The sequence below is a fragment of the Odontesthes bonariensis genome, chromosome 12, assembly GCF_027942865.1.
Source record: "Odontesthes bonariensis isolate fOdoBon6 chromosome 12, fOdoBon6.hap1, whole genome shotgun sequence".
NCBI lineage: Eukaryota > Metazoa > Chordata > Actinopteri > Atheriniformes > Atherinopsidae > Odontesthes > Odontesthes bonariensis.
In genome coordinates, this window is record NC_134517.1 from 27,889,181 (window position 1) to 27,911,606 (window position 22,426).

Genomic DNA, 22,426 nt, shown 5'->3' on the forward strand with positions numbered 1-22,426 from the left:
ACTCATTTCATGCACCTATTTTTTGTTATTCGTGATTATTGTCATTGGGATTTGTTTTTAGGCTATACTTTGAGTTCTTTTCATTTCATTAAGTTTAGAATTATATCATTTTATAGAATAGAATAGAAAAATACTTTATGGCCTGGTACCACCTGCCTAAACTCTTTACTGCCTTTTCCCTAATTATTGGAATGTTTTTCTTCATCTATTACAAACTTTCTATCGCTTAATTTCCCTCTACTTATTGAGATACTTCTAGACTTAGTAGGTTTGATTTTCATGCCAGCCCACTTTAGATTTTTATTAAGTCTCTCCAGTATTCTCTTCATACATGGCTCTGTTGTAGTCACTAACGTCATATTAGCCATGTATGTACATTAATTAACTCCACTTCAGGCTTCCACTTCAGCCCTCTCAGTCTTTGTGCACAGAGTTCATATAAACAGGGTGCTTGCTCTTTTTCCAAATTAAAATTGCAGACTTTTTTAAAACTGATACTTTTCCCCCCCAAGACCTTAACTTTATGTACTTGTAACTTGTGTGCCTACTGCCTACTTCATTGGTTGAGATTGTACCAACTGTGTTTATTAGAAATGTTCATTTTTATAGGCTAGTATTCAATGAACAAATGCATTATTCACAGTAAATTACGCTTTTACTGAGGAAAACGTTTCAAAACATGAAAATCACAAGTACATGAATTTCACATCAAACAAGTGTCACAAAAACTATCTATATAAAAAAATGAATGGATGGATGAATGTGTGTAGAATTCAGTCTCTTCACTCACATCTCATCCCATTAGGCTAATACAGTACGTGAACAGTTAGTAAGATGATAGTTTTATAGCCTACCTTCCTATTTGTCATTTCACAATGCCTTTGAGCATGCTGTAAAATTCTAGCATCCATTTATTTTCCATACTTTATTAAGACTTTGACAGAAAATTGAAGACTTTTCAAGGTCTGGAAAACAGTGGCTGAAAATTCCATACTTATTAAGACTTTGAAGACATGCGTAAGCACCCTGTATAAAGTCGGCTACAAAGTAAAATGCTGAAGCCTTCCCTTGTTGTAAATAAAAAGCTATGTTTCGTAAAAGAAGCAAGAGCGCTCTCTGCTGGCGGAATGCAAAAGCTTACAGCACCGGGTATTCCCAGGCGGTCTCCCATCCAAGTACTGACCCGGCCCGACCCTGCTTAGCTTCCGAGATCGGACGAGATCGGGCGTGTTCAGGGTGGTATGGCCGTAAGCGAAGAACCAGGGCTAACACAACCCTTTTATATGGGACTCCACCACATCAACAGCTATATGTGACATGTTTTATCTGTGCAAACACATACATTTCAGACAGTGCTGTTATCAGACTGCTGCCTGTATAATCAGTTAATTGGTTTGTTTGTTTACATGTTAAATATCGCTGTATAAAGAATGAGTGCTCTTTATTTCAATAAATACTTATAATTTATATATAACTTGACATGTTAGTTGGGGTGGCACCGTATGTCTCAATCCACATCTGAATTTAAATCTGAGACATGAAATTACTTATCACAATTTAACTTGAAGATTTTTTTTAGTCTATTTACTTTTATTTTCTCAGAGCGATAAGGTTCTTAAAGCTGAATTTAAACACCAAGAAATGACCTGTCACACTCATTTCATGCACCTATTTTTTGTTATTCGTGATTATTGTCATTGGGATTTGTTTTTAGGCTATACTTTGAGTTCTTTTCATTTCATTAAGTTTAGAATTATATCATTTTATAGAATAGAATAGAAAAATACTTTATGGCCTGGTACCACCTGCCTAAACTCTTTACTGCCTTTTCCCTAATTATTGGAATGTTTTTCTTCATCTATTACAAACTTTCTATCGCTTAATTTCCCTCTACTTATTCAGATACTTCTAGACTTAGTAGGTTTGATTTTCATGCCAGCCCACTTTAGATTTTTATTAAGTCTCTCCAGTATTCTCTTCATACATGGCTCTGTTGTAGTCACTAACGTCATATCAGCCATGTATGTACATTAATTAACTCCACTTCAGGCTTCCACTTCAGCCCTCTCAGTCTTTGTGGACAGAGTTCATATAAACAGGGTGCTTGCTCTTTTTCCAAATTAAAATTGCAGACTTTTTTAAAACTGATACTTTTTCCCCCCAAGACCTTGACTTTATGTACTTGTAACTTGTGTGCCTGCTGCCTACTTCATTGGTTGAGATTGTACCAACTGTGTTTATTAGAAATGTTCATTTTTATAGGCTTGTATTCAATGAACAAATGCATTATTCACAGTAAATTACGCTTTTACTGAGGAAAACGTTTCAAAACATGAAAATCACAAGTACATGAATTTCACATCAAACAAGTGTCACAAAAACTATCTATATAAAAAAATGAATGGATGGATGAATGTGTGTAGAATTCAGTCTCTTCACTCACATCTCATCCCATTAGGCTAATACAGTACGTGAGCAGTTAGTAAGATGATAGTTTTATAGCCTACCTTCCTATTTGTCATTTCACAATGCCTTTGAGCATGCTGTAAAATTCTAGCATCCATTTATTTTCCATACTTTATTAAGACTTTGACAGAAAATTGAAGACTTTTCAAGGTCTGGAAAACAGCGGTTGAAAATTCCATACTTATTAAGACTTTGAAGACATGCGTAAGCACCCTGTATAAAGCCGGCTACAAAGTAAAATGCTGAAGCCTTCCCTTGTTGTAAATAAAAAGCTATGTTTCGGAAAAGATACAAGAGCGCTCTCTGCTGGCGGAATGCAAAAGCTTACAGCACCGGGTATTCCCAGGCGGTCTCCCATCCAAGTACTGACCCGGCCCGACCCTGCTTAGCTTCCGAGATCGGACGAGATCGGGCGTGTTCAGGGTGGTATGGCCGTAAGCGAAGAACCAGGGCTAACACAACCCTTTTATATGGGACTCCACCACATCAACAGCTATATGTGACATGTTTTATCTGTGCAAACACATACATTTCAGACAGTGCTGTTATCAGACTGCTGCCTGTATAATCAGTTAATTGGTTTGTTTGTTTACATGTTAAATATCGCTGTATAAAGAATGAGTGCTCTTTATTTCAATAAATACTTATAATTTATATATAACTTGACATGTTAGTTGGGGTGGCACCGTATGTCTCAATCCACATCTGAATTTAAATCTGAGACATGAAATTACTTATCACAATTTAACTTGAAGATTTTTTTTAGTCTATTTACTTTTATTTTCTCAGAGCGATAAGGTTCTTAAAGCTGAATTTAAATACCAAGAAATGACCTGTCACACTCATTTCATGCACCTATTTTTTGTTATTCGTGATTATTGTCATTGGGATTTGTTTTTAGGCTATACTTTGAGTTCTTTTCATTTCATTAAGTTTAGAATTATATCATTTTATAGAATAGAATAGAAAAATACTTTATGGCCTGGTACCACCTGCCTAAACTCTTTACTGCCTTTTCCCTAATTATTGGAATGTTTTTCTTCATCTATTACAAACTTTCTATCGCTTAATTTCCCTCTACTTATTCAGATACTTCTAGACTTAGTAGGTTTGATTTTCATGCCAGCCCACTTTAGATTTTTATTAAGTCTCTCCAGTATTCTCTTCATACATGGCTCTGTTGTAGTCACTAACGTCATATCAGCCATGTATGTACATTAATTAACTCCACTTCAGGCTTCCACTTCAGCCCTCTCAGTCTTTGTGGACAGAGTTCATATAAACAGGGTGCTTGCTCTTTTTCCAAATTAAAATTGCAGACTTTTTTAAAACTGATACTTTTTCCCCCCAAGACCTTGACTTTATGTACTTGTAACTTGTGTGCCTGCTGCCTACTTCATTGGTTGAGATTGTACCAACTGTGTTTATTAGAAATGTTCATTTTTATAGGCTTGTATTCAATGAACAAATGCATTATTCACAGTAAATTACGCTTTTACTGAGGAAAACGTTTCAAAACATGAAAATCACAAGTACATGAATTTCACATCAAACAAGTGTCACAAAAACTATCTATATAAAAAAATGAATGGATGGATGAATGTGTGTAGAATTCAGTCTCTTCACTCACATCTCATCCCATTAGGCTAATACAGTACGTGAGCAGTTAGTAAGATGATAGTTTTATAGCCTACCTTCCTATTTGTCATTTCACAATGCCTTTGAGCATGCTGTAAAATTCTAGCATCCATTTATTTTCCATACTTTATTAAGACTTTGACAGAAAATTGAAGACTTTTCAAGGTCTGGAAAACAGCGGTTGAAAATTCCATACTTATTAAGACTTTGAAGACATGCGTAAGCACCCTGTATAAAGCCGGCTACAAAGTAAAATGCTGAAGCCTTCCCTTGTTGTAAATAAAAAGCTATGTTTCGGAAAAGATACAAGAGCGCTCTCTGCTGGCGGAATGCAAAAGCTTACAGCACCGGGTATTCCCAGGCGGTCTCCCATCCAAGTACTGACCCGGCCCGACCCTGCTTAGCTTCCGAGATCGGACGAGATCGGGCGTGTTCAGGGTGGTATGGCCGTAAGCGAAAAAGCAGGGCTAACACAACCCTTTTATATGGGACTCCACCACATCAACAGCTATATGTGACATGTTTTATCTGTGCAAACACATACATTTCAGACAGAGCTGTTATCAGACTGCTGCCTGTATAATCAGTTAATTGGTTTGTTTGTTTACATGTTAAATATCGCTGTATAAAGAATGAGTGCTCTTTATTTCAATAAATACTTATAATTTATATATAACTTGACATGTTAGTTCGGGTGGCACCGTATGTCTCAATCCACATCTGAATTTAAATCTGACACATGAAATTACTTATCACAATTTAACTTGAAGATATTTTTGTAGTCTATTTACTTTTATTTTCTCAGAGCGATAAGGTACTTAAAGCTGAATTTAAACACCAAGAAATGACCTGTCACACTCATTTCATGCACCTATTTTTTGTTATTCGTGATTATTGTCATTGGGATTTGTTTTTAGGCTATACTTTGAGTTCTTTTCATTTTATTAAGTTTAGAATTATATCATTTTATAGAATAGAATAGAAAAATACTTTATGGCCTGGTACCACCTGCCTAAACTCTTTACTGCCTTTTCCCTAATTATTGGAATGTTTTTCTTCATCTATTACAAACTTTCTATCGCTTAATTTCCCTCTACTTATTGAGATACTTCTGGACTTAGTAGGTTTGATTTTCATGCCAGCCCACTTTAGATTTTTATTAAGTCTCTCCAGTATTCTCTTCATACATGGCTCTGTTGTAGTCACTAACGTCATATCAGCCATGTATGTACATTAATTAACTCCACTTCAGGCTTCCACTTCAGCCCTCTCAGTCTTTGTGGACAGAGTTCATATAAACAGGGTGCTTGCTCTTTTTCCAAATTAAAATTGCAGACTTTTTTAAAACTGATACTTTTTCCCCCCAAGACCTTGACTTTATGTACTTGTAACTTGTGTGCCTGCTGCCTACTTCATTGGTTGAGATTGTACCAACTGTGTTTATTAGAAATGTTCATTTTTATAGGCTTGTATTCAATGAACAAATGCATTATTCACAGTAAATTACGTTTTTACTGAGGAAAACGTTTCAAAACATGAAAATCACAAGTACATGAATTTCACATCAAACAAGTGTCACAAAAACTATCTATATAAAAAAATGAATGGATGGATGAATGTGTGTAGAATTCAGTCTCTTCACTCACATCTCATCCCATTAGGCTAATACAGTACGTGAGCAGTTAGTAAGATGATAGTTTTATAGCCTACCTTCCTATTTGTCATTTCACAATGCCTTTGAGCATGCTGTAAAATTCTAGCATCCATTTATTTTCCATACTTTATTAAGACTTTGACAGAAAATTGAAGACTTTTCAAGGTCTGGAAAACAGCGGTTGAAAATTCCATACTTATTAAGACTTTGAAAACATGCGTAAGCACCCTGTATAAAGCCGGCTACAAAGTAAAATGCTGAAGCCTTCCCTTTTTCTAAATAAAAAGACACGTTTCGGAAAAGAAGCAAGAGCGCTCTCTGCTGGCGGAATGCAAAAGCTTACAGCACCGGGTGTTCCCAGGCGCGCTCCCCTCCAAGTCCCTATCGCGACCAATGGTTGAGCGCTGTTGAGCACAGTTGAGCGAATGGTTGAGCCCTGTTGAGCACAGTTGAGCGCTCAACCCGCCAATCATTGAGCAGGGATTTTCCTCCGCCAATCATTGAGCAGGGATTTTCCGCCAATCAGCATCATGCCTGTCGCCACCTGTCCCGTTCGTCCCGTTCGTCCTGTTCGTCATTTCAGCCGTCATTTCGCTCACGTAAGTTTAATCTTCTTCAGTGTACATTAAACTATCTCGGTGCTGGTTTTGATGAATGAAAACATTCTCTGAAAATTGGCAACTTCCTGCGTCAGAAACGTCATTGTTTCCATATACGTTGTATAGACAACGTAGGCAATTGACAACCTGCCTTCCGGTAGTTTGGCATCTTATTGTTGTGAGAATGTATGCACATTCTATCACTTTTATCATCATGGCAGCATTTTAACAAATCTATAACCTATTGTAGTTTTGAAACTTGTGATTGTCAATCTATTATATATCTTAGTTTACCTAATCAGTTGACTATAATCCGTTTTACTATCAAAACATGCTAGCTAGCTAGCTATGTATCTAAAACAGGACAAAATACGATTCTTGTACAGCTGTATTGGAAAACTGAATTATGTTTTAAATATTTTTATTGTGAAGCAAACAGTGTATCAACAGTACATCTATCCTTGATTTATACAATGCTTTGTTCATTTGTGACCTGAATAACAAATGTTTACAAGTGAAAAACAATACATGGGAGAAAAAAATCGAAAGATATACAAAATTATAGATGAATAAAATAAAATAAAGAAATGGAAAACTGAATGAATATATTTCTGTTTATGTTGTAAAGGTCAAACATGGAGAAGAAGAGCCACGAGTGCAGTGTGTGCAACAGGACTTTCACTGAGAAGTCTAACCTGACTATAGGCACAAGAAGCTTCATGCTCCAAAGCAATGTTCCCCAACCCTGGTCCTCAAGGCACACCGCCCTGCATGTTTCCCATGTTTCCCTGCTCCAGCACACCCGATTCAAATAATTGGGTCAGGTCTGAAAGCTCTCCAGAAGGCTGAGCACGACCCATTCATTTGAATCAGGTGTGCTGGAGCAGGGAAACATGCAGGGCGGTGTGCCTTGAGGACCAGGGTTGGGAAACACTGCTCCAAAGGAGAATGAGTGTGATGTGTGTGGTAGAAGCTTCACCTTCAGCCATCAGCTGAACTCCTGCCTGAAGCAGCACCTGTATCCACACATTCCTCTGTATAGGCAGGGAGAGGCCAAGCTGCTGTGTTCAGACGCAGCTAAGACTGTGACAGAGGCCCCCAGCAGAGCAGCAGACCCTGGACTGCAGAGGCTGCTGCCAAGAAATCTGGAGGGAAAATGGGACTGGAGAAATCCTCTGCATTGGTGGTACAAAAACGGTTTGTATAAAATATCCCTTTGATCTGGATTCTGAGTGTTCAGTGAGAATACTTTGTAATCCACAGACATGTTGTAGGAAAGACTGTAATATAAAATAATATGAATGTAATATGAATTTTCTGCTTTTTAGGTCCCTAAGAAGATATATGGTGACGGCCCGGGCACCATGCAGCATGGCACCAGTGTCCTGAACGAACGGGGCCAGTTCTTGACGACGGTGGTGGTGGCAGCTGAGTCTGAGGGGTGCTGCAGGCGTACGGTCTGATTGCCCGGTTCCAACGTGCAAACGCTCCGTCACCAAAGGTCATATATGCAGACAACAACTGTTGTCGGTAAGTTTAAGAATAATTCCAAATAACTGATAATGAAATCAACAATTTAACTGACAGATGAAACAGTTAACATTAAATCACATCTTTTTACAAGGAACACATGCTGTATAAAATCTTGATATCATTTCAATGACAGTGGTTCCTCCTTCCTGGAGACTCTGTTCAGACACTGGGTGCAGAAGGGTGCTCTGTACCGCTGGGATCCTGCTGGGATCCAACAGAGCCATTCCAAGTATGGGGCGTCCATGAGTGCTTTGGCGGGTGCAGTGCTGGCCTACAACAAGGACGACATGATGCTCTTAGTCCAGGCTGTCAGGAGTGGCAAAAAAAGAGTTGTACGCCAGATGTTCAGACGAGGAAATGATGGCCTTCCAATAGAATAGAATGTGATATAATAATAATACTACATATAAGAATATTTTCTTGCACTATTGCACATTTGTTGGATGAGAATATATGTAATTTTGTTTATATTGTGAGCAGAAAAACATCTGGTGCTTTATCTGACTCTGCCATTAATAAAATTCATTGTTTGTACACTTATTGGCTGGTGTTTGCATATCTGTGTTGCTGAAAAAAGATGTTACTGCAAGTTTTCACTTTCCCCCAATAGGCAGGATTTCAGAAAATGAGCTGTACAACATTTGAAGGGGTATTCAAGGTTGTATGCTGTATGCCAGGCTCAAAAATGGGTTTGAAGCCTCCTAATTACCACAAGAACATAGGCATAAGCCTAATAATATAGGCAATGTACTACAGGTAAATAGGATAGAAAATTTAAGTATCAAATATCTACATGGAACCTCCCTGGCTTGTTCCTTACAAACAATATTTTTTATAGCAACAATCTTTAACCTGACTTTATCAACATTTTCAGATGTCTACATCTGAAATGTATGCAAATTAGCACATAATTAAAGATGTAACACCTAATTTGCATGGGAAAACACAACATTAACACAGTAATAACATAATCTCATCAGTTTACATCAACTCAAACTGCAAATAATGCAAACAACATTCAGCAGCCAAGTGGATTTCAATCATCCAGGCCTCATGCATGCATGACATTTCTGTAAATAAAAGTTAAGGCCAGTGCACACCAGGGGGAGTCCTTCTTTTTGATCCTTTTTTGATCGATCCCAGGTTGAGCAATAGGGACTTGGGGGGGTCATGAGCCATTCCCAGGCGGTCTCCCATCCAAGTACTGACCCGGCCCGACCCTGCTTAGCTTCCGAGATCGGACGAGATCGGGCGTGTTCAGGGTGGTATGGCCGTAAGCGAAAAAGCAGGGCTAACACAACCCTTTTATATGGGACTCCACCACATCAACAGCTATATGTGACATGTTTTATCTGTGCAAACACATACATTTCAGACAGTACTGTTATCAGACTGCTGCCTGTATAATCACTTAATTGGTTTGTTTGTTTACATGTTAAATATCGCTGTATAAAGAATGAGTGCTCTTTATTTCAATAAATACTTACAATTTATATATAACTTGACATGTTAGTTGGGGTGGCACCGTATGTCTCAATCCACATCTGAATTTAAATCTGAGACATGAAATTACTTATCAGAATTTAACTTGAAGATTTTTTTTAGTCTATTTACTTTTATTTTCTCAGAGCGATAAGGTTCTTAAAGCTGAATTTAAATACCAAGATATGACCTGTCACACTCATTTCATGCACCTATTTTTTGTTATTAGTGATTATTGTCATTGGGATTTTTTTAGGCTATACTTTGAGTTCTTTTCATTTCATTAAGTTTAGAATTATATCATTTTATAGAATAGAATAGAAAAATACTTTATGGCCTGGTACCACCTGCCTAAACTCTTTACTGCCTTTTCCCTAATTATTGGAATGTTTTTCTTCATCTATTACAAACTTTCTATCACTTAATTTCCCTCTACTTATTCAGATACTTCTAGACTTAGTAGGTTTGATTTTCATGCCAGCCCACTTTAGATTTTTATTAAGTCTCTCCAGTATTCTCTTCATACATGGCTCTGTTGTAGTCACTAACGTCATATCAGCCATGTATGTACATTAATTAACTCCACTTCAGGCTTCCACTTCAGCCTTCTCAGTCTTTGTGGACAGAGTTCATATAAACAGGGTGCTTGCTCTTTTTCCAAATTAAAATTGCAGACTTTTTTAAAACTGATACTTTTTCCCCCCAAGACCTTGACTTTATGTACTTGTAACTTGTGTGCCTGCTGCCTACTTCATTGGTTGAGATTGTACCAACTGTGTTTATTAGAAATGTTCATTTTTATAGGCTTGTATTCAATGAACAAATGCATTATTCACAGTAAATTACGCTTTTACTGAGGAAAACGTTTCAAAACATGAAAATCACAAGTACATGAATTTCACATCAAACAAGTGTCACAAAAACTATCTATATAAAAAAATGAATGGATGGATGAATGTGTGTAGAATTCAGTCTCTTCACTCACATCTCATCCCATTAGGCTAATACAGTACGTGAGCAGTTAGTAAGATGATAGTTTTATAGCCTACCTTCCTATTTGTCATTTCACAATGCCTTTGAGCATGCTGTAAAATTCTAGCATCCATTTATTTTCCATACTTTATTAAGACTTTGACAGAAAATTGAAGACTTTTCAAGGTCTGGAAAACAGCGGTTGAAAATTCCATACTTATTAAGACTTTGAAAACATGCGTAAGCACCCTGTATAAAGTCGGCTACAAAGTAAAATGCTGAAGCCTTCCCTTCTTGTAAATAAAAAGCTATGTTTCGGAAAAGAAGCAAGAGCGCTCTCTGCTGGCGGAATGCAAAAGCTTACAGCACCGGGTGTTCCCAGGCGCGCTCCCCTGCAAGTCCCTATGGCGACCAATGGTTGAGCGCTGTTGAGCACAGTTGAGCGAATGGTTGAGCCCTGTTGAGCACAGTTGAGCGCTCAACCCGCCAATCATTGAGCAGGGATTTTCCGCCGCCAATCATTGAGCAGGGATTTTCTGCCAATCAGCATCATGCCGACTGCTGCCTGTCTCGTTCGTCATTTCAGCCGTCATTTCGCTCACGTAAGTCTAATCTTCTTCAGTGTACATTAAACTATCTCGGTGCTGGTTTTGATGAATGAAAAGATTCTCTGAAAATTGGCAACTTCCTGCGTCAGAAACGTCATTGTTTACATATACGTTGTATAGACAACGTAGGCAATTGACAACCTGCCTTCCGGTAGTTTGGCATCTTATTGTTGTGAGAATTTATGCACATTCTATCACTTTTATCATCATGACAGCATTTTAACAAATCTATAACCTATTGTAGTTTTGAAACTTATGATTGTCAATCTATTATATATCTTAGTTTACCTAATCAGTTGACTATAATCCGTTTTACTATCAAAACATGCTAGCTAGCTAGCTAGCTGTATCTAAAACAGGACAAAATACGATTCTTGTACAGCTGTATTGGAAAACTGAATTATGTTTTAAATATTTTTATTGTGAAGCAAACAGTGTATAAACAGTACATCTATCCTTGATTTATACAATGCTTTGTTAATTTGTGACCTGAATAACAAATGTTTAAGTGAAAAACAATAGACAGGAGAAAAAAATCAAAAGATATACAAAATAATAGATTAATAAAATAAAATGAAATGAAATAAAGAAATGGAAAACTGAATGAATTGATATTTGTTTATGTTGTAAAGGTCAAACATGGAGAAGAAGAGCCACGAGTGCAGTGTGTGCAACAGGACTTTCACTGAGAAGTCTAACCTGACGATAGGCACAAGAAGCTTCATGCTCCAAAGCAATGTTTCCCAACCCTGGTCCTCAAGGCACACTGCCCTGCATGTTTCCCATGTTTCCCTGCTCCAGCACACCTGATTAAAATAATTGGGTCAGGTCTGAAAGCTCTCCAGAAGGCTGAGCACGACCCATTCATTTGAATCAGGTGTGCTGGAGCAGGGAAACATGGAAAACATGCAGGGCAGTGTGCCTTGTAGACCAGGGTTGGGAACCACTGCTCCAAGGAGAATGAGTGTGATATGTGTGGTAGAAGCTTCACCTTCAGCCATCAGCTGAACTCCCGCCTGAAGCAGCACCTGTATCCACACATTCCTCTGTATAGGCAGGGAGAGGCCAAGCTGCTGTGTTCAGACGCAGCTAAGACTGTGACAGAGGCCCCCAGCAGAGCAGCAGACCCTGGACTGCAGAGGCTGCTGCCAAGACATCTGGAGGGAAAATGTGACTGGAGAAATCCTCTGCATTGATGGAACAAAAAAGGTTTGTATAAAATATCCCTTTGATCTGGATTCTGAGTGTTGAGTGAGAATACTTTGTAATCCACAGACATGTTGTAGGAAAGACTGTAATATAAAATAATATGAATGTAATATGAATGTTCTGCTTTTTAGGTCCCTAAGAAGATACATGGTGATGGCCCGGGCACCATGCAGCCTGTCACCAGTGTCCTGAACAAACGTGGACAGTTCTTGACGACGGTGGTGGTGGCAGCTGAGTCTGAGGAGTGCTGCAGGCGTACGGCGAGCGGTCTGATTGCCTGGTTCCAACGTGCAAACGCTCCTGCACCAAAGGTCATATATGCAGACAACAACTGTTGTCGGTAAGTTTAAGAATAATTCCAAATAACTGATAATGAAATCAACAATTTAACTGATAGATGAAACAGTTAACATTAAATCACATCTTTTTACAAGGAACACATGCTGTATAAAATCTTGATATCATTTCAGTGACAGCGGTTCCTCCTTCCTGGAGACTGTTCAGACACTGGGTGCAGAAGGGTGCTCTGTACCGCTGGGATCCTGCTGGGATCCAACAGAGCCATTCCAAGTATGGGGCATCCATGAGTGCTTTGGCAGGTGCAGTGCTGGCCTACAAGAAGGACGACATGATGCTCTTAGTCCAGGCTGTCAGGAGTGGCAACCAAGAGTTGTACGCCAGATGTTCAGACGAGGAAATGATGGCCTTCCAATAGAATAGAATGTGATATAATAATAATAATAATAATAATACATATAAGAATATTTTCTTGCACTATTGCACATTTGTTGGATGAGAATATATGTAATTTTGTTTATATTGTGAGCAGAAAAACATCAGGTGCTTTATCTGACTCTGCCATTAATAAAATGAATTGTTTGTACACTTATTGACTGGTGTTTGCAAATCTCTGTTGCTGAAAAAAGATGTTACTGCAAGTTTTCACTTTCCCCCAATAGGCAGGATTTCAGAAAATGAGCTATACAACATTTGAAGGGGTATTCAAGGTTGTATGCTGTATGCCAGGCTCAAAAATGGGTTTTAAGCCTCCTAATTACCACAAGAACATAGGCATAAGCCTAATAATATAGGCAATGTACTACAGGTAAATAGGATAGAAAATTTAAGTATCAAATATCTACATGAAACCTCCCTGGCTTGTTCCTTACAAACAATATTTTTTATAGCAACAATCTTTAACCTGACTTTATCAACATTTTCAGATTTCTATATCTGAAATGTATGCAAATTAGCACATAATTAAAGATGTAACACCTCATTTGCATGGGAAAACATAACATTAACACAGTAATAACATAATCTCATCAGTCTACATCAACTCAAACTATGCAAATAATGCAAACAACATTCAGCAGCCAAGTGGATTTCAATCATCCAGGCCTCATGCATGCATGACATCAAAGTAAATAAGAGTTGAGGCCAGTGAACACCAGGGGGAGTCCTTCTTTTTGATCCTTTTTTGATCGATCCCAGGTTGAGCAATAGGGACTTGGGGGGGTCATGAGCCATACCCTATCCAGGCGGTCTCCCATCCAAGTACTGACCCAGCCCGACCCTGCTTAGCTTCCGAGATCGGACGAGATCGGGCGTGTTCAGGGTGGTATGGCCGTAAGCCAAAAACCAGGGCTAACACAACCGTTTTATATGAGACTCCACCACATCAACAGCTATATGTGACATGTTTTATCTGTGCAAACACATACATTTCAGACAGAGCTGTTATCAGACTGCTGCCTGTATAATCAGTTAATTGGTTTGTTTGTTTACATGTTAAATATCGATGTATAAAGAAAGAGTGCTCTTTATTTCAATAAATACTTACAATTTATATATAACTTGACATGTTAGTTGGGGTGGCACCGTATGTCTCAATCCACATCTGAATTTAAATCTGACACATGAAATTACTTATCACAATTTAACTTGAAGATATTTTTGTAGTCTATTTACTTTTATTTTCTCAGAGCGATAAGGTTCTTAAAGCTGAATTTAAACACCAAGAAATGACCTGTCACACTCATTTCATGCACCTATTTTGGGTTATTCGTGATTATTGTCATTGGGATTTTTTTAGGCTATACTTTGAGTTGTTTTCATTTAATTAAGTTTTTGAATTATATAATTTTATAGAATAGAATAGAATAGAAAAATACTTGATTCATCCCCCAATGGGGGAAATTCAAATGAGTCAAGCAGCTCAAAAACTTATTAATATTTACAATGATCGTATATTAACAACAACAATAATGATACCAATAATAACAACAACATTACTATTATAAATTAATATAATAATAATAATAATTTTATCTTGATAAACGTTTTAATACTTCCTTTTAATGAATATTATTTCGCTTAGAGTTGATGCAGTTGCCACTTTCGTCACATTGTATATCTTAAAAAAAAAAAAGCATTTAGATTTAATACAGTCGGTGGAAACTAAAAGCTATCGTTTAGTTTCAGGACAGAAGAGAAAAAAAATTATTGTCAGAAGTGGGATTCGAACCCACGCCTCCATTCGGAGACCAGAAGTCCCTTGTACAGGAAGGTATTACACCTTGAGTCTGGCGCCTTAGACCGCTCGGCCATCCTGACAACTCCGCCTACAACTAAGAAAAATAACGTACTTAACTGCTCATATGTGGAATAGACGAAGAATACGGATAAATGGTTTTGAAGCCATATCGTTCGCTGTAAACTTACCGCGCCTTAACTTTTGTCTGTTAAAACTTTACATTAAAAGTCAACACTTTACTTCGAAACGACTAATCCATTTTTGAGCAGACAAACGGTCGATTTGGGTGAATCTTACGAGGGACAAATGCGCCCTGACGCAAACATTTGCTTACAACCTTAAAATTAATACAATAAGATTGTGTTTCTGCCATTTGTGATCGAAGCAAGATGTTCGGCTAACGTATCATGAAGAATATGCAAGATAAAATACAAAAAAAAAAAAGTGATTGTCAGAAGTGGGATTCGAACCCACGCCTCCATTCGGAGACCAGAAGTCCCGCATACAGGAAGGTATGAACCTTGAGTCTGGCGCCTTAGACCACTCGGCCATCCTGACAACGATGCCATGTAGAAGATTTTACAGGTATAAATACTGTAACACTCAACATTCTGTACGGTGTGCATTATTATTAATACTGACATTTCCCCTTTTTCATTAAGTCTTAATTCGTTGGAATACTTTTACTGAATTTAAATCAGCCGTGACTGTGCTATATCCATCCGCATTGACGGCTGCCACAGATAACCGATAGGGGCGCTATAGATATATTGTTATAAAACGTACTTCCGGTGCTTATACGCGTGACTCCACGCCCATGTCCCAGTCATTCTTACGAAACAAAACATTGGACTTATAAATCCACCGTTGGATTTACAGCAGTTTACTGTACGTTGTGAGATAGCTGCTTCTTATATGAGGAAATGACCATGTTCAGGAATGCCGTCTGGTTCGTGAAAGGACTTCAGGAGTACACAAAGTAAGTGGAGAGCATGTTTGTTTATTGATGGCTTTCAGAAGGCTATTTTTTTCATATTTTTGGGGAGTTTTTCAATATATATGCATTTCGTTTACCGAGCCCTTCTTTTGTAATTATAGCCTTCAGACAGCACCCAAGGTTAAACCGCATGTTGCTATATTAGTGATTATATTCTTCAAATGTAGGATTAATTATGTTAAAGTGAACCAGTACAATAAAAAGTAGAGTCAGTCCGTGAAGGCACAGAAGAAACAGCAAATACTTATTTGAGGAAAAAAAATGCAGTTGTGTTTAAAGCGATCGCTGCTACAAACGAGACTAAACACAAGACATGGCAGTATTATACACAACGGAAGCTTTAAGCCATAAATAAAGGTGACACCTGACTAAGAAAAAGCATTTTTTTAAGGGACCCTTTATCAGGTGGGCTACATCATGTCTGATCTTGAAATTAGCTTAAAAACCTCTTCAAATGTAAAAAAAAAAGCTTGTTTCATATGATATGTGACTCAAAACAATTTGTTTTCAAGACTTTTTCACTTAACAAGATATTCCAGATGTATTGTCTTCAAACAAGTCCCTATATCTGGCTGAAATAGCACTTGTTAGGCAGTTGTGTCTTATATTAAGTGTAATGAGATATTTTGACTAGAAATGAGACAAATATACTTGGTAAGACTTTGATTTTTCCAGTGTGCAGCACATGTTGTTGTGTTTGCATATGTTCTCACTGTCTCACCCTCTGATCTTAACAGGAGCGGTTATGAAGCTGCAGCAAAGCATTTTACGTCCACAGACCTGGATGTAAACCTGAGCGGACGGTCCTTCATGGTCACAGGGGCCAACAGCGGGATTGGGAAAGCTGCGGCACAGGAAATCGCCAGCAGAGGTGAGATTTAAAGCACTTTTCTGCCTTCGTCTCTGTGGCATGTTGCAGAAGGGGACCACACATTTTAAGGCTCCTCTACGACAACACAACACGCTTATTATTTGAGGTGCACGGAGTGTTTGAACCAGTTCTGATCACGGTGATTACAAAGAGAGGTTGTGGAAGTTGCTTCCAACTTGTGCACTGATGGGCTTTTGTCTCGACTCTGCAGGAGGAACAGTTCACATGGTTTGTCGAAACAAGGGACGAGCAGAAGCAGCCAAAGATGAAATCGTTGAACAAAGTAAAAATCAGGTGTTTATCTTTCTACGTTTTTTTTCCTGATTGTTCTTAAAGTTATTTTCCCAGCAGAAAGGACACAGTATACGAAGTGGAGAGACCTCTCATGACGGGGTATTTCTGCTTGGAGTAAATCTGGCCTTTATACATGCTTCTTTACAAATCTGCTGCAGTTTTATGGATAAAATCAAGAGTTTTTTTTCATTCCTCATAAACATCACATAACATCTTGTAAAGCTCCATATTAATTTTTAACTTGCAAGGTGTGTTAGAGACACATACCAAACACCTTCTGTCACACAATGCACCCACCCTAAATTCTCGTTATCTTTTAAAGTGGTCTGAAGCAATAGTTCACCAGGTTTCCTTTGGATATTTGGCTGCTTTTTCACTCATTTTCAGCCCAGTCCATTTAACTCTGACCTGTGAACCATTCAGGCAGGAAAAAGGCTCCTAACTCAAGGGATGAACCAGTGTTGTGTCCACACAGAACCGACAACTTAGCAAAGAAGTTGTAAACTGGATCTTTAGGCACTTTGTTCCCAGCAGCCTGTCACAGAGACACATCAGTTGTTCCCATTTCTTTAGCTGCATCTGTGAAAAACAGCAAAGATAACAACTGTTGGACTCTGGATTATATAAATGTGGGATGTATGACGAATCTTACGCACCAGGAAAGGTTATAAAACATTGTTTTCTCTTCTTTTCCTAGAATATCCACGTGCACATTGTTGACATGTCGAGCGCAGGACAAGTGTGGGCGTTTGCTCAGAACTTTTCTCAGAACAACGTCCTGCACGTGCTGGTAGGCGTCCGCAGATGCGTGACCGTCCGTCTGTGACTGACTTTCAGGTGTTGATTTTCATTTTAATCGTTTGCCGTCTGTCCCAGATTAACAATGCAGGCTGCATGGTCAACCAGAGAGAGCTCACCGAGGAGGGTTTGGAGAAGAACTTTGCCACAAATACACTCGGTAAGAAAGAGAAAAGTATTGCCAAAGCTAGTTGAAATACAAGATATGTTCATTTATCTTTGTTCAAAGGAGACTCGAGAAGATGTTCATGTTATTGTCTTAAAAAGACATTTTTATCAATAAAAATGTGTAAATTTGGCAAAATTCGGACCAGACATGTGACGCAAAGTTGAATTTTAAACTTAAAGAGCTACAAAGAAGTTTCATTAGACACCAGTGATGTCGTTTACGTTTAATATTTTGTACATTTACCAAAAAAATAAATACTTTTCCGTACACAACTACGCAGTATACGACTGAATAGACGTCTCCATTTGCCTTTATTTTCAGGTACCTACATCCTCACCACTGCTCTGATACCTGCGCTGAAGAAGGTGGAAGACCCGCGAGTGGTGGGTTCAGTCACAGAAGAAGCACAAGTCATGTCCGAAATGATGAGTAAATGAGTAAAAAAAATCCCCATCTGCTGCCGTTTCCCCCTCAGATCACGGTGTCGTCCGGCGGCATGCTCACGCAGAAGCTGGACGTGGCCAACCTGCAGTTTGAGAAGGGGGCGTTCGATGGAACCATGGCGTACGCTCAGAATAAAGTAAAAAGCAGCAGCTCTGATGGGAGATTTGCATGGAAACTACTGTGGTTTGCATCCACGGTCACTAACGTGCATCCTTTTTTGTTGTCTGTGTGGTAGAGACAGCAGGTGATCCTGACAGAGAGATGGGCTTCTCAGCACAAAGAGATCCACTTCTCCTCCATGCACCCTGGTTGGGCCGACACGCCAGGTGAACACGAGAGGGGATGTTTGACAACAGATTAGATTTCAAGATTGTTTAACGGTGCTTAAAAGCATCTTAATTTAGTGTCGACGCTTTGAAGGTCACAGTTGGGAAGATTTAATGCTTTTTAGGGCTTAAAACGGGGGTCTCAAACTGATCCGTGAAAGGGCCGAAACTGCATACTTCCATACTGCATACTACATACTGTATACTGCATACTGATCGATCAGACAGTATGCAGAGCGTTTACCCACAATGCATTTCGCTCCTGCCCGAGCCGAAATCAGCCGGCCTGAAGCTGATTTCTCTTAAGCTCTAAACTCTGTAAACTTTAGCAACATTTGAAACATTTTCAGGTGAGAAAGTAGTCGTTTAGATCCCCAACGTGTTGAAAACCTGACAAAATACCGGCTATTTACAATTTTGTTCCCACGAATTCGGCGCTACTAAAGCTAGCCGCAGTGAGCAACGCACTTCCGGTTATTTTCACAAAATAAAATACCCGTTGCCTTTTATCACAGGGAAAGCCATTACGATACAATTGGTGCTTTTGTTTTGAAAACAGGAAGTGAACCTACCCTCGTTGTAGCTAGCTTGAAACTGCCGTTTTGACAGGAAATGACGATCGGCGACGTCACGTTACGTTGCATCTTGGGTAGTTTGAGTATGAGTAGTAACCTCATGATGCATACCCAACATTTCGGAGAATCTAGTATGCATCCGGGAACTTCTCGCTTACTCAAACTCGCATACTAACTCAAAAAGTTAGCATGAGTAGTAGGAGAAGTATGCGGTTTTGAACACAGTCAAGGTCTTAACCAGTTCAGTTGATTGAATGAACCAAGTCAGCTGTTCTGCTGCAGGGTTGGAACAAAAACCTGCAGCCTCACCGGCCCTTTCACGGATCAGTTTGAGACCACTGGCTTAAAACAACACTTTTTAGTCACTTAAATCCTTCAGAATGCCTGTTTTCCCTCTGTGTTGTCACAGTTTTAAAACATTTCCAGATAAAACAAGGGTTCAGTTTTCATTTAGACTCTCACAGTTCAGCTCAGTCCAAGTTCCCATCGTTAGTGGCAAAAAAAAAAAAAAGTGCAGAGAACTGTGTTCTGTGATTTGACGGTGAGTTTTTCTCCCCCTGCAGCCGTGCAGACGTCCATGCCTTCCTTCCACGCTAAGATGCAGTCCAAGTTGAGGACGGAGGCCATGGGAGCCGACACCATCGTGTGGCTCGCAGCGTCTGCAGCCGCCAGCAAACAGCCGAGTGGACTCTTCTTCCAGGGTCAGAACCAGCTCTGTGAAGCTCGTGTTTTCTTTGGCATCGTGGTATTACGGGCAGGGGCTGCAGCACAGCTTGGGGGACAAAAATGTGCATCTCAGTGGCAAACATGCAGAGAGTTAACATAAGCTCCACAGATCTATGAAACAGCCTCTTGTAGTTGAAAAGAGGATGTTCTGTGGCATGTTTAGCATTTCTCTCACCATCCTTGTTCACAGCAAACCAAACGCTCGCTGTAGTTGCCGACCAGCAAATGACGGAGCCAGTATATGCGTCTGGAGCCCGAAGCACAGTGAATACTGGATTTGAATTCATCTGCTCGACTCAGAACGAATTAAAATGTTGCTTCATAGGTTCTGAGTGTCTAAATTGGCAGCTTATAGTGGAGAGATGTGGCACACATCCTCCACTTAACGGGTCATTGTGTGGATTTCCCCCGTAATCAAACAAACAGAAATCTGTCCACATGTTGGACCCAGTAACACATTCGTGTATCTATTAATCTGACATCCGATCAGCTGAACTACAGCTGAAGCTTCTGCTCTCTTTCTCATTATACATCAACACTTCAGCTGTTTCTTCCCATCCTCCACCGCCGTGTTAAAGACAACGAATTCCTCTTGTTATGAGCAAACTGCAACTCCTGGACCTGCAGAGTTTCATGTGGTTGAGTTTCTCCTCCAACAAAAAGCTGGTGAAATAAAAGTGTTTTCCTCCAGCTCAGAATAACTGCACTGTTCTGTGGTGAAATTAGGCCCTCATATTATGATAATGACCGTTCAATAAGTTTAAATACTGTAGAAAATAAGGTGACGAGTTGTTGTTATTGTGTTAGCTTGTTTTGGAAGCGTTTATAAGTGGGGGATGAAGTATTAATGAAGTAAAACATTTAAATATTCTTCGTCAAATCAAAAGAAAAACACGTCTTCTCACATTTAGTCGAAGCAGAAGCAGCAGAAGCGTTCAGTTCTGTGCTGTTTGATATGTTGAAACATCTGCTGATTGGTTAATAACGGCTCCTGTTTATCCGTTAGCATGAATTATTGTGAATGGAACTCTAGTTTTTCCTTATTTATATCCTGTTGCTTCATATAACCCAAAGCAGAGCAAATACAGCCGTTTAATAAATGTTGTAGATCGAAAAGTATACTTATTATAAAATGGTTGTATAATAGAATTTAACCATCATTTTAGGATAAATGTTTTATTAGCGCAGCTGTTTCCCTGTGAAAATATCCAAAACCTTTGTGGGAGGGAGAGGCTGACATCAGCCAGCTGCAAGCTTTGCACAATCGGGCAACGCCTCAATCGTCTTCCCGCAGATGACGCGTCTTTGTGCTTCGTTTCAGATCGTAAAGCGGTGGCGACGCACCTGCCGCTCGCCTTCTCCCGGGCGACTCCGCAGGAAGAGGAGAAGCTCCAGGCGGCGCTGGACGAGGTCGCCCTCAAGTTCAAACCTTAAAGCCTGTAAACTCTAAACTTTTTAATAGAGCAAACATGTTTGACTGATACCTCAAAGAAAAACTGTATTTAAAAACAATAAAGTTGATTTTAGTAAAGAATTATCTTGTACAGTTCATGAAAAGGACGATCAATCTTTAAATAAACCGAATGTAAAATGCTGCGTACTGCAGGCTGTGGGGAGATATAAATATATTATGTTTACACACTAAATAAACATTTGTACATCCATTTTTGTATCATTTGATCTCATTAAAACTGTTTAATTATGTGTTTCTCAGCTCGTCATGTTTAACCCTGGAGTTTATGCATGGTTCAGTCTTTCAGCTGTAATTATTTTTTACAGAGACGCGTCATTTATTTGCATCTACATGCCAGCAGATACACAACCGCTGAGGTAAAGAGGGGAACAAGAGTTTAGCTTCTGCACTGCATCAAATGGATGATGCACTGATGCAGGCCAGGCCAATAAAAAGCACTTTTATTTTTACATTTAATATTTTATCAACACTCAAGGATCAAACCTGACAAATATAAGTGTTGTGGCCATTTATGTTTTGTAAGTCATGGGTTCTATCAGTTTGGTTTTCTTTGGGCAGTTGGAATGTACTTTGGTTGATTTGGAGTCAAGATCTGGGGTTCATTTTTGTATTTGAAATTGTTTAAATTATTTTGGTGACTTTTAGACCGGCCCATTAATCAGACAGATTGAAAACACACCAGGGGCTCTTTTTTGTTTGTCAAATGTCCGGTGTAAGGACGGGAGGTGGTGGTTGAATGATTTGACCACTTTTAGATCTTGTTAAATCAAAATAAGTTAACTTTCGTTTTCATCCAAATTGTAAGAATTTTTTTGTTCATATCTTTTTTGTTGTCAAAAATAAACTACATGTATTTTTTAACAATCAACTGAAGTGCGTGCAAGAACAAAACCACCTGCTGCCACCCACGGCCTTCGTTGGAAAATATAATTTGGAAATTTAAAAGGTTGCGACAATAAGTTTATATGCGTTACAGGATCCCAGCTTTAAGCTTTAAATGCTTTGCACCCCTGGCAGGATTCTGTGAGGAGTCACTGTTATTCATGTGACTCGTT

General features: G+C 39.0%; 1 protein-coding gene, 5 non-coding genes and 2 pseudogenes across 6 annotated transcripts; 1 reads left to right on the top strand and 7 right to left on the bottom strand.

Annotated features, from left to right (window-relative positions):
- Positions 1–1,134: 1,134 nt before the first annotated feature.
- LOC142397032 (5S ribosomal RNA) lies at positions 1,135–1,253 on the bottom strand. Its single transcript, XR_012772602.1, has one exon. It is a non-coding gene; the product is annotated as a 5S ribosomal RNA (ribosomal RNA).
- Positions 1,254–2,787: 1,534 nt separating this feature from the next.
- On the bottom strand, positions 2,788–2,906 carry LOC142397038 (5S ribosomal RNA). Its single transcript, XR_012772607.1, has one exon. It is a non-coding gene; the product is annotated as a 5S ribosomal RNA (ribosomal RNA).
- Positions 2,907–4,440: 1,534 nt separating this feature from the next.
- On the bottom strand, positions 4,441–4,559 carry LOC142397039 (5S ribosomal RNA). The gene has a single exon (XR_012772608.1). It is a non-coding gene; the product is annotated as a 5S ribosomal RNA (ribosomal RNA).
- Positions 4,560–9,046: 4,487 nt separating this feature from the next.
- Positions 9,047–9,169, bottom strand: LOC142397026 (5S ribosomal RNA; annotated as a pseudogene).
- Positions 9,170–13,677: 4,508 nt separating this feature from the next.
- Positions 13,678–13,796, bottom strand: LOC142397031 (5S ribosomal RNA; annotated as a pseudogene).
- Positions 13,797–14,667: 871 nt separating this feature from the next.
- Positions 14,668–14,777, bottom strand: trnal-caa (transfer RNA leucine (anticodon CAA)). Its single transcript has 2 exons — positions 14,740–14,777; positions 14,668–14,713 (listed from the first exon to the last, which is right to left on the bottom strand). It is a non-coding gene; the product is annotated as a tRNA-Leu (tRNA).
- Positions 14,778–15,146: 369 nt separating this feature from the next.
- Positions 15,147–15,255, bottom strand: trnal-caa (transfer RNA leucine (anticodon CAA)). Its single transcript has 2 exons — positions 15,218–15,255; positions 15,147–15,192 (listed from the first exon to the last, which is right to left on the bottom strand). It is a non-coding gene; the product is annotated as a tRNA-Leu (tRNA).
- Positions 15,256–15,495: 240 nt separating this feature from the next.
- dhrs12 (dehydrogenase/reductase (SDR family) member 12) lies at positions 15,496–21,610 on the top strand. The gene is made up of 10 exons (XM_075478756.1): positions 15,496–15,676; positions 16,432–16,565; positions 16,777–16,859; positions 17,557–17,649; positions 17,736–17,817; positions 18,148–18,209; positions 18,302–18,406; positions 18,506–18,596; positions 19,735–19,872; positions 21,219–21,610. Exons 1-10 carry the CDS (start codon positions 15,621–15,623, stop codon positions 21,329–21,331), a joined length of 957 nt encoding a protein of 318 aa, XP_075334871.1. The 5' UTR covers positions 15,496–15,620; the 3' UTR covers positions 21,332–21,610.
- Positions 21,611–22,426: the final 816 nt, after the last annotated feature.

Excerpts from the sequence above, each read along its gene's own strand:
- dhrs12 (XM_075478756.1), top strand. The coding sequence starts at position 15,621 with ATGACCATGTTCAGGAATGCCGTCTGGTTCGTGAAAGGACTTCAGGAG. Across the intron at positions 16,566-16,776 it reads ACAGGAAATCGCCAGCAGAG|GAGGAACAGTTCACATGGTT; the intron begins GTGAGATTTAAA and ends TCGACTCTGCAG. Across the intron at positions 16,860-17,556 it reads TTGAACAAAGTAAAAATCAG|AATATCCACGTGCACATTGT; the intron begins GTGTTTATCTTT and ends TTCTTTTCCTAG.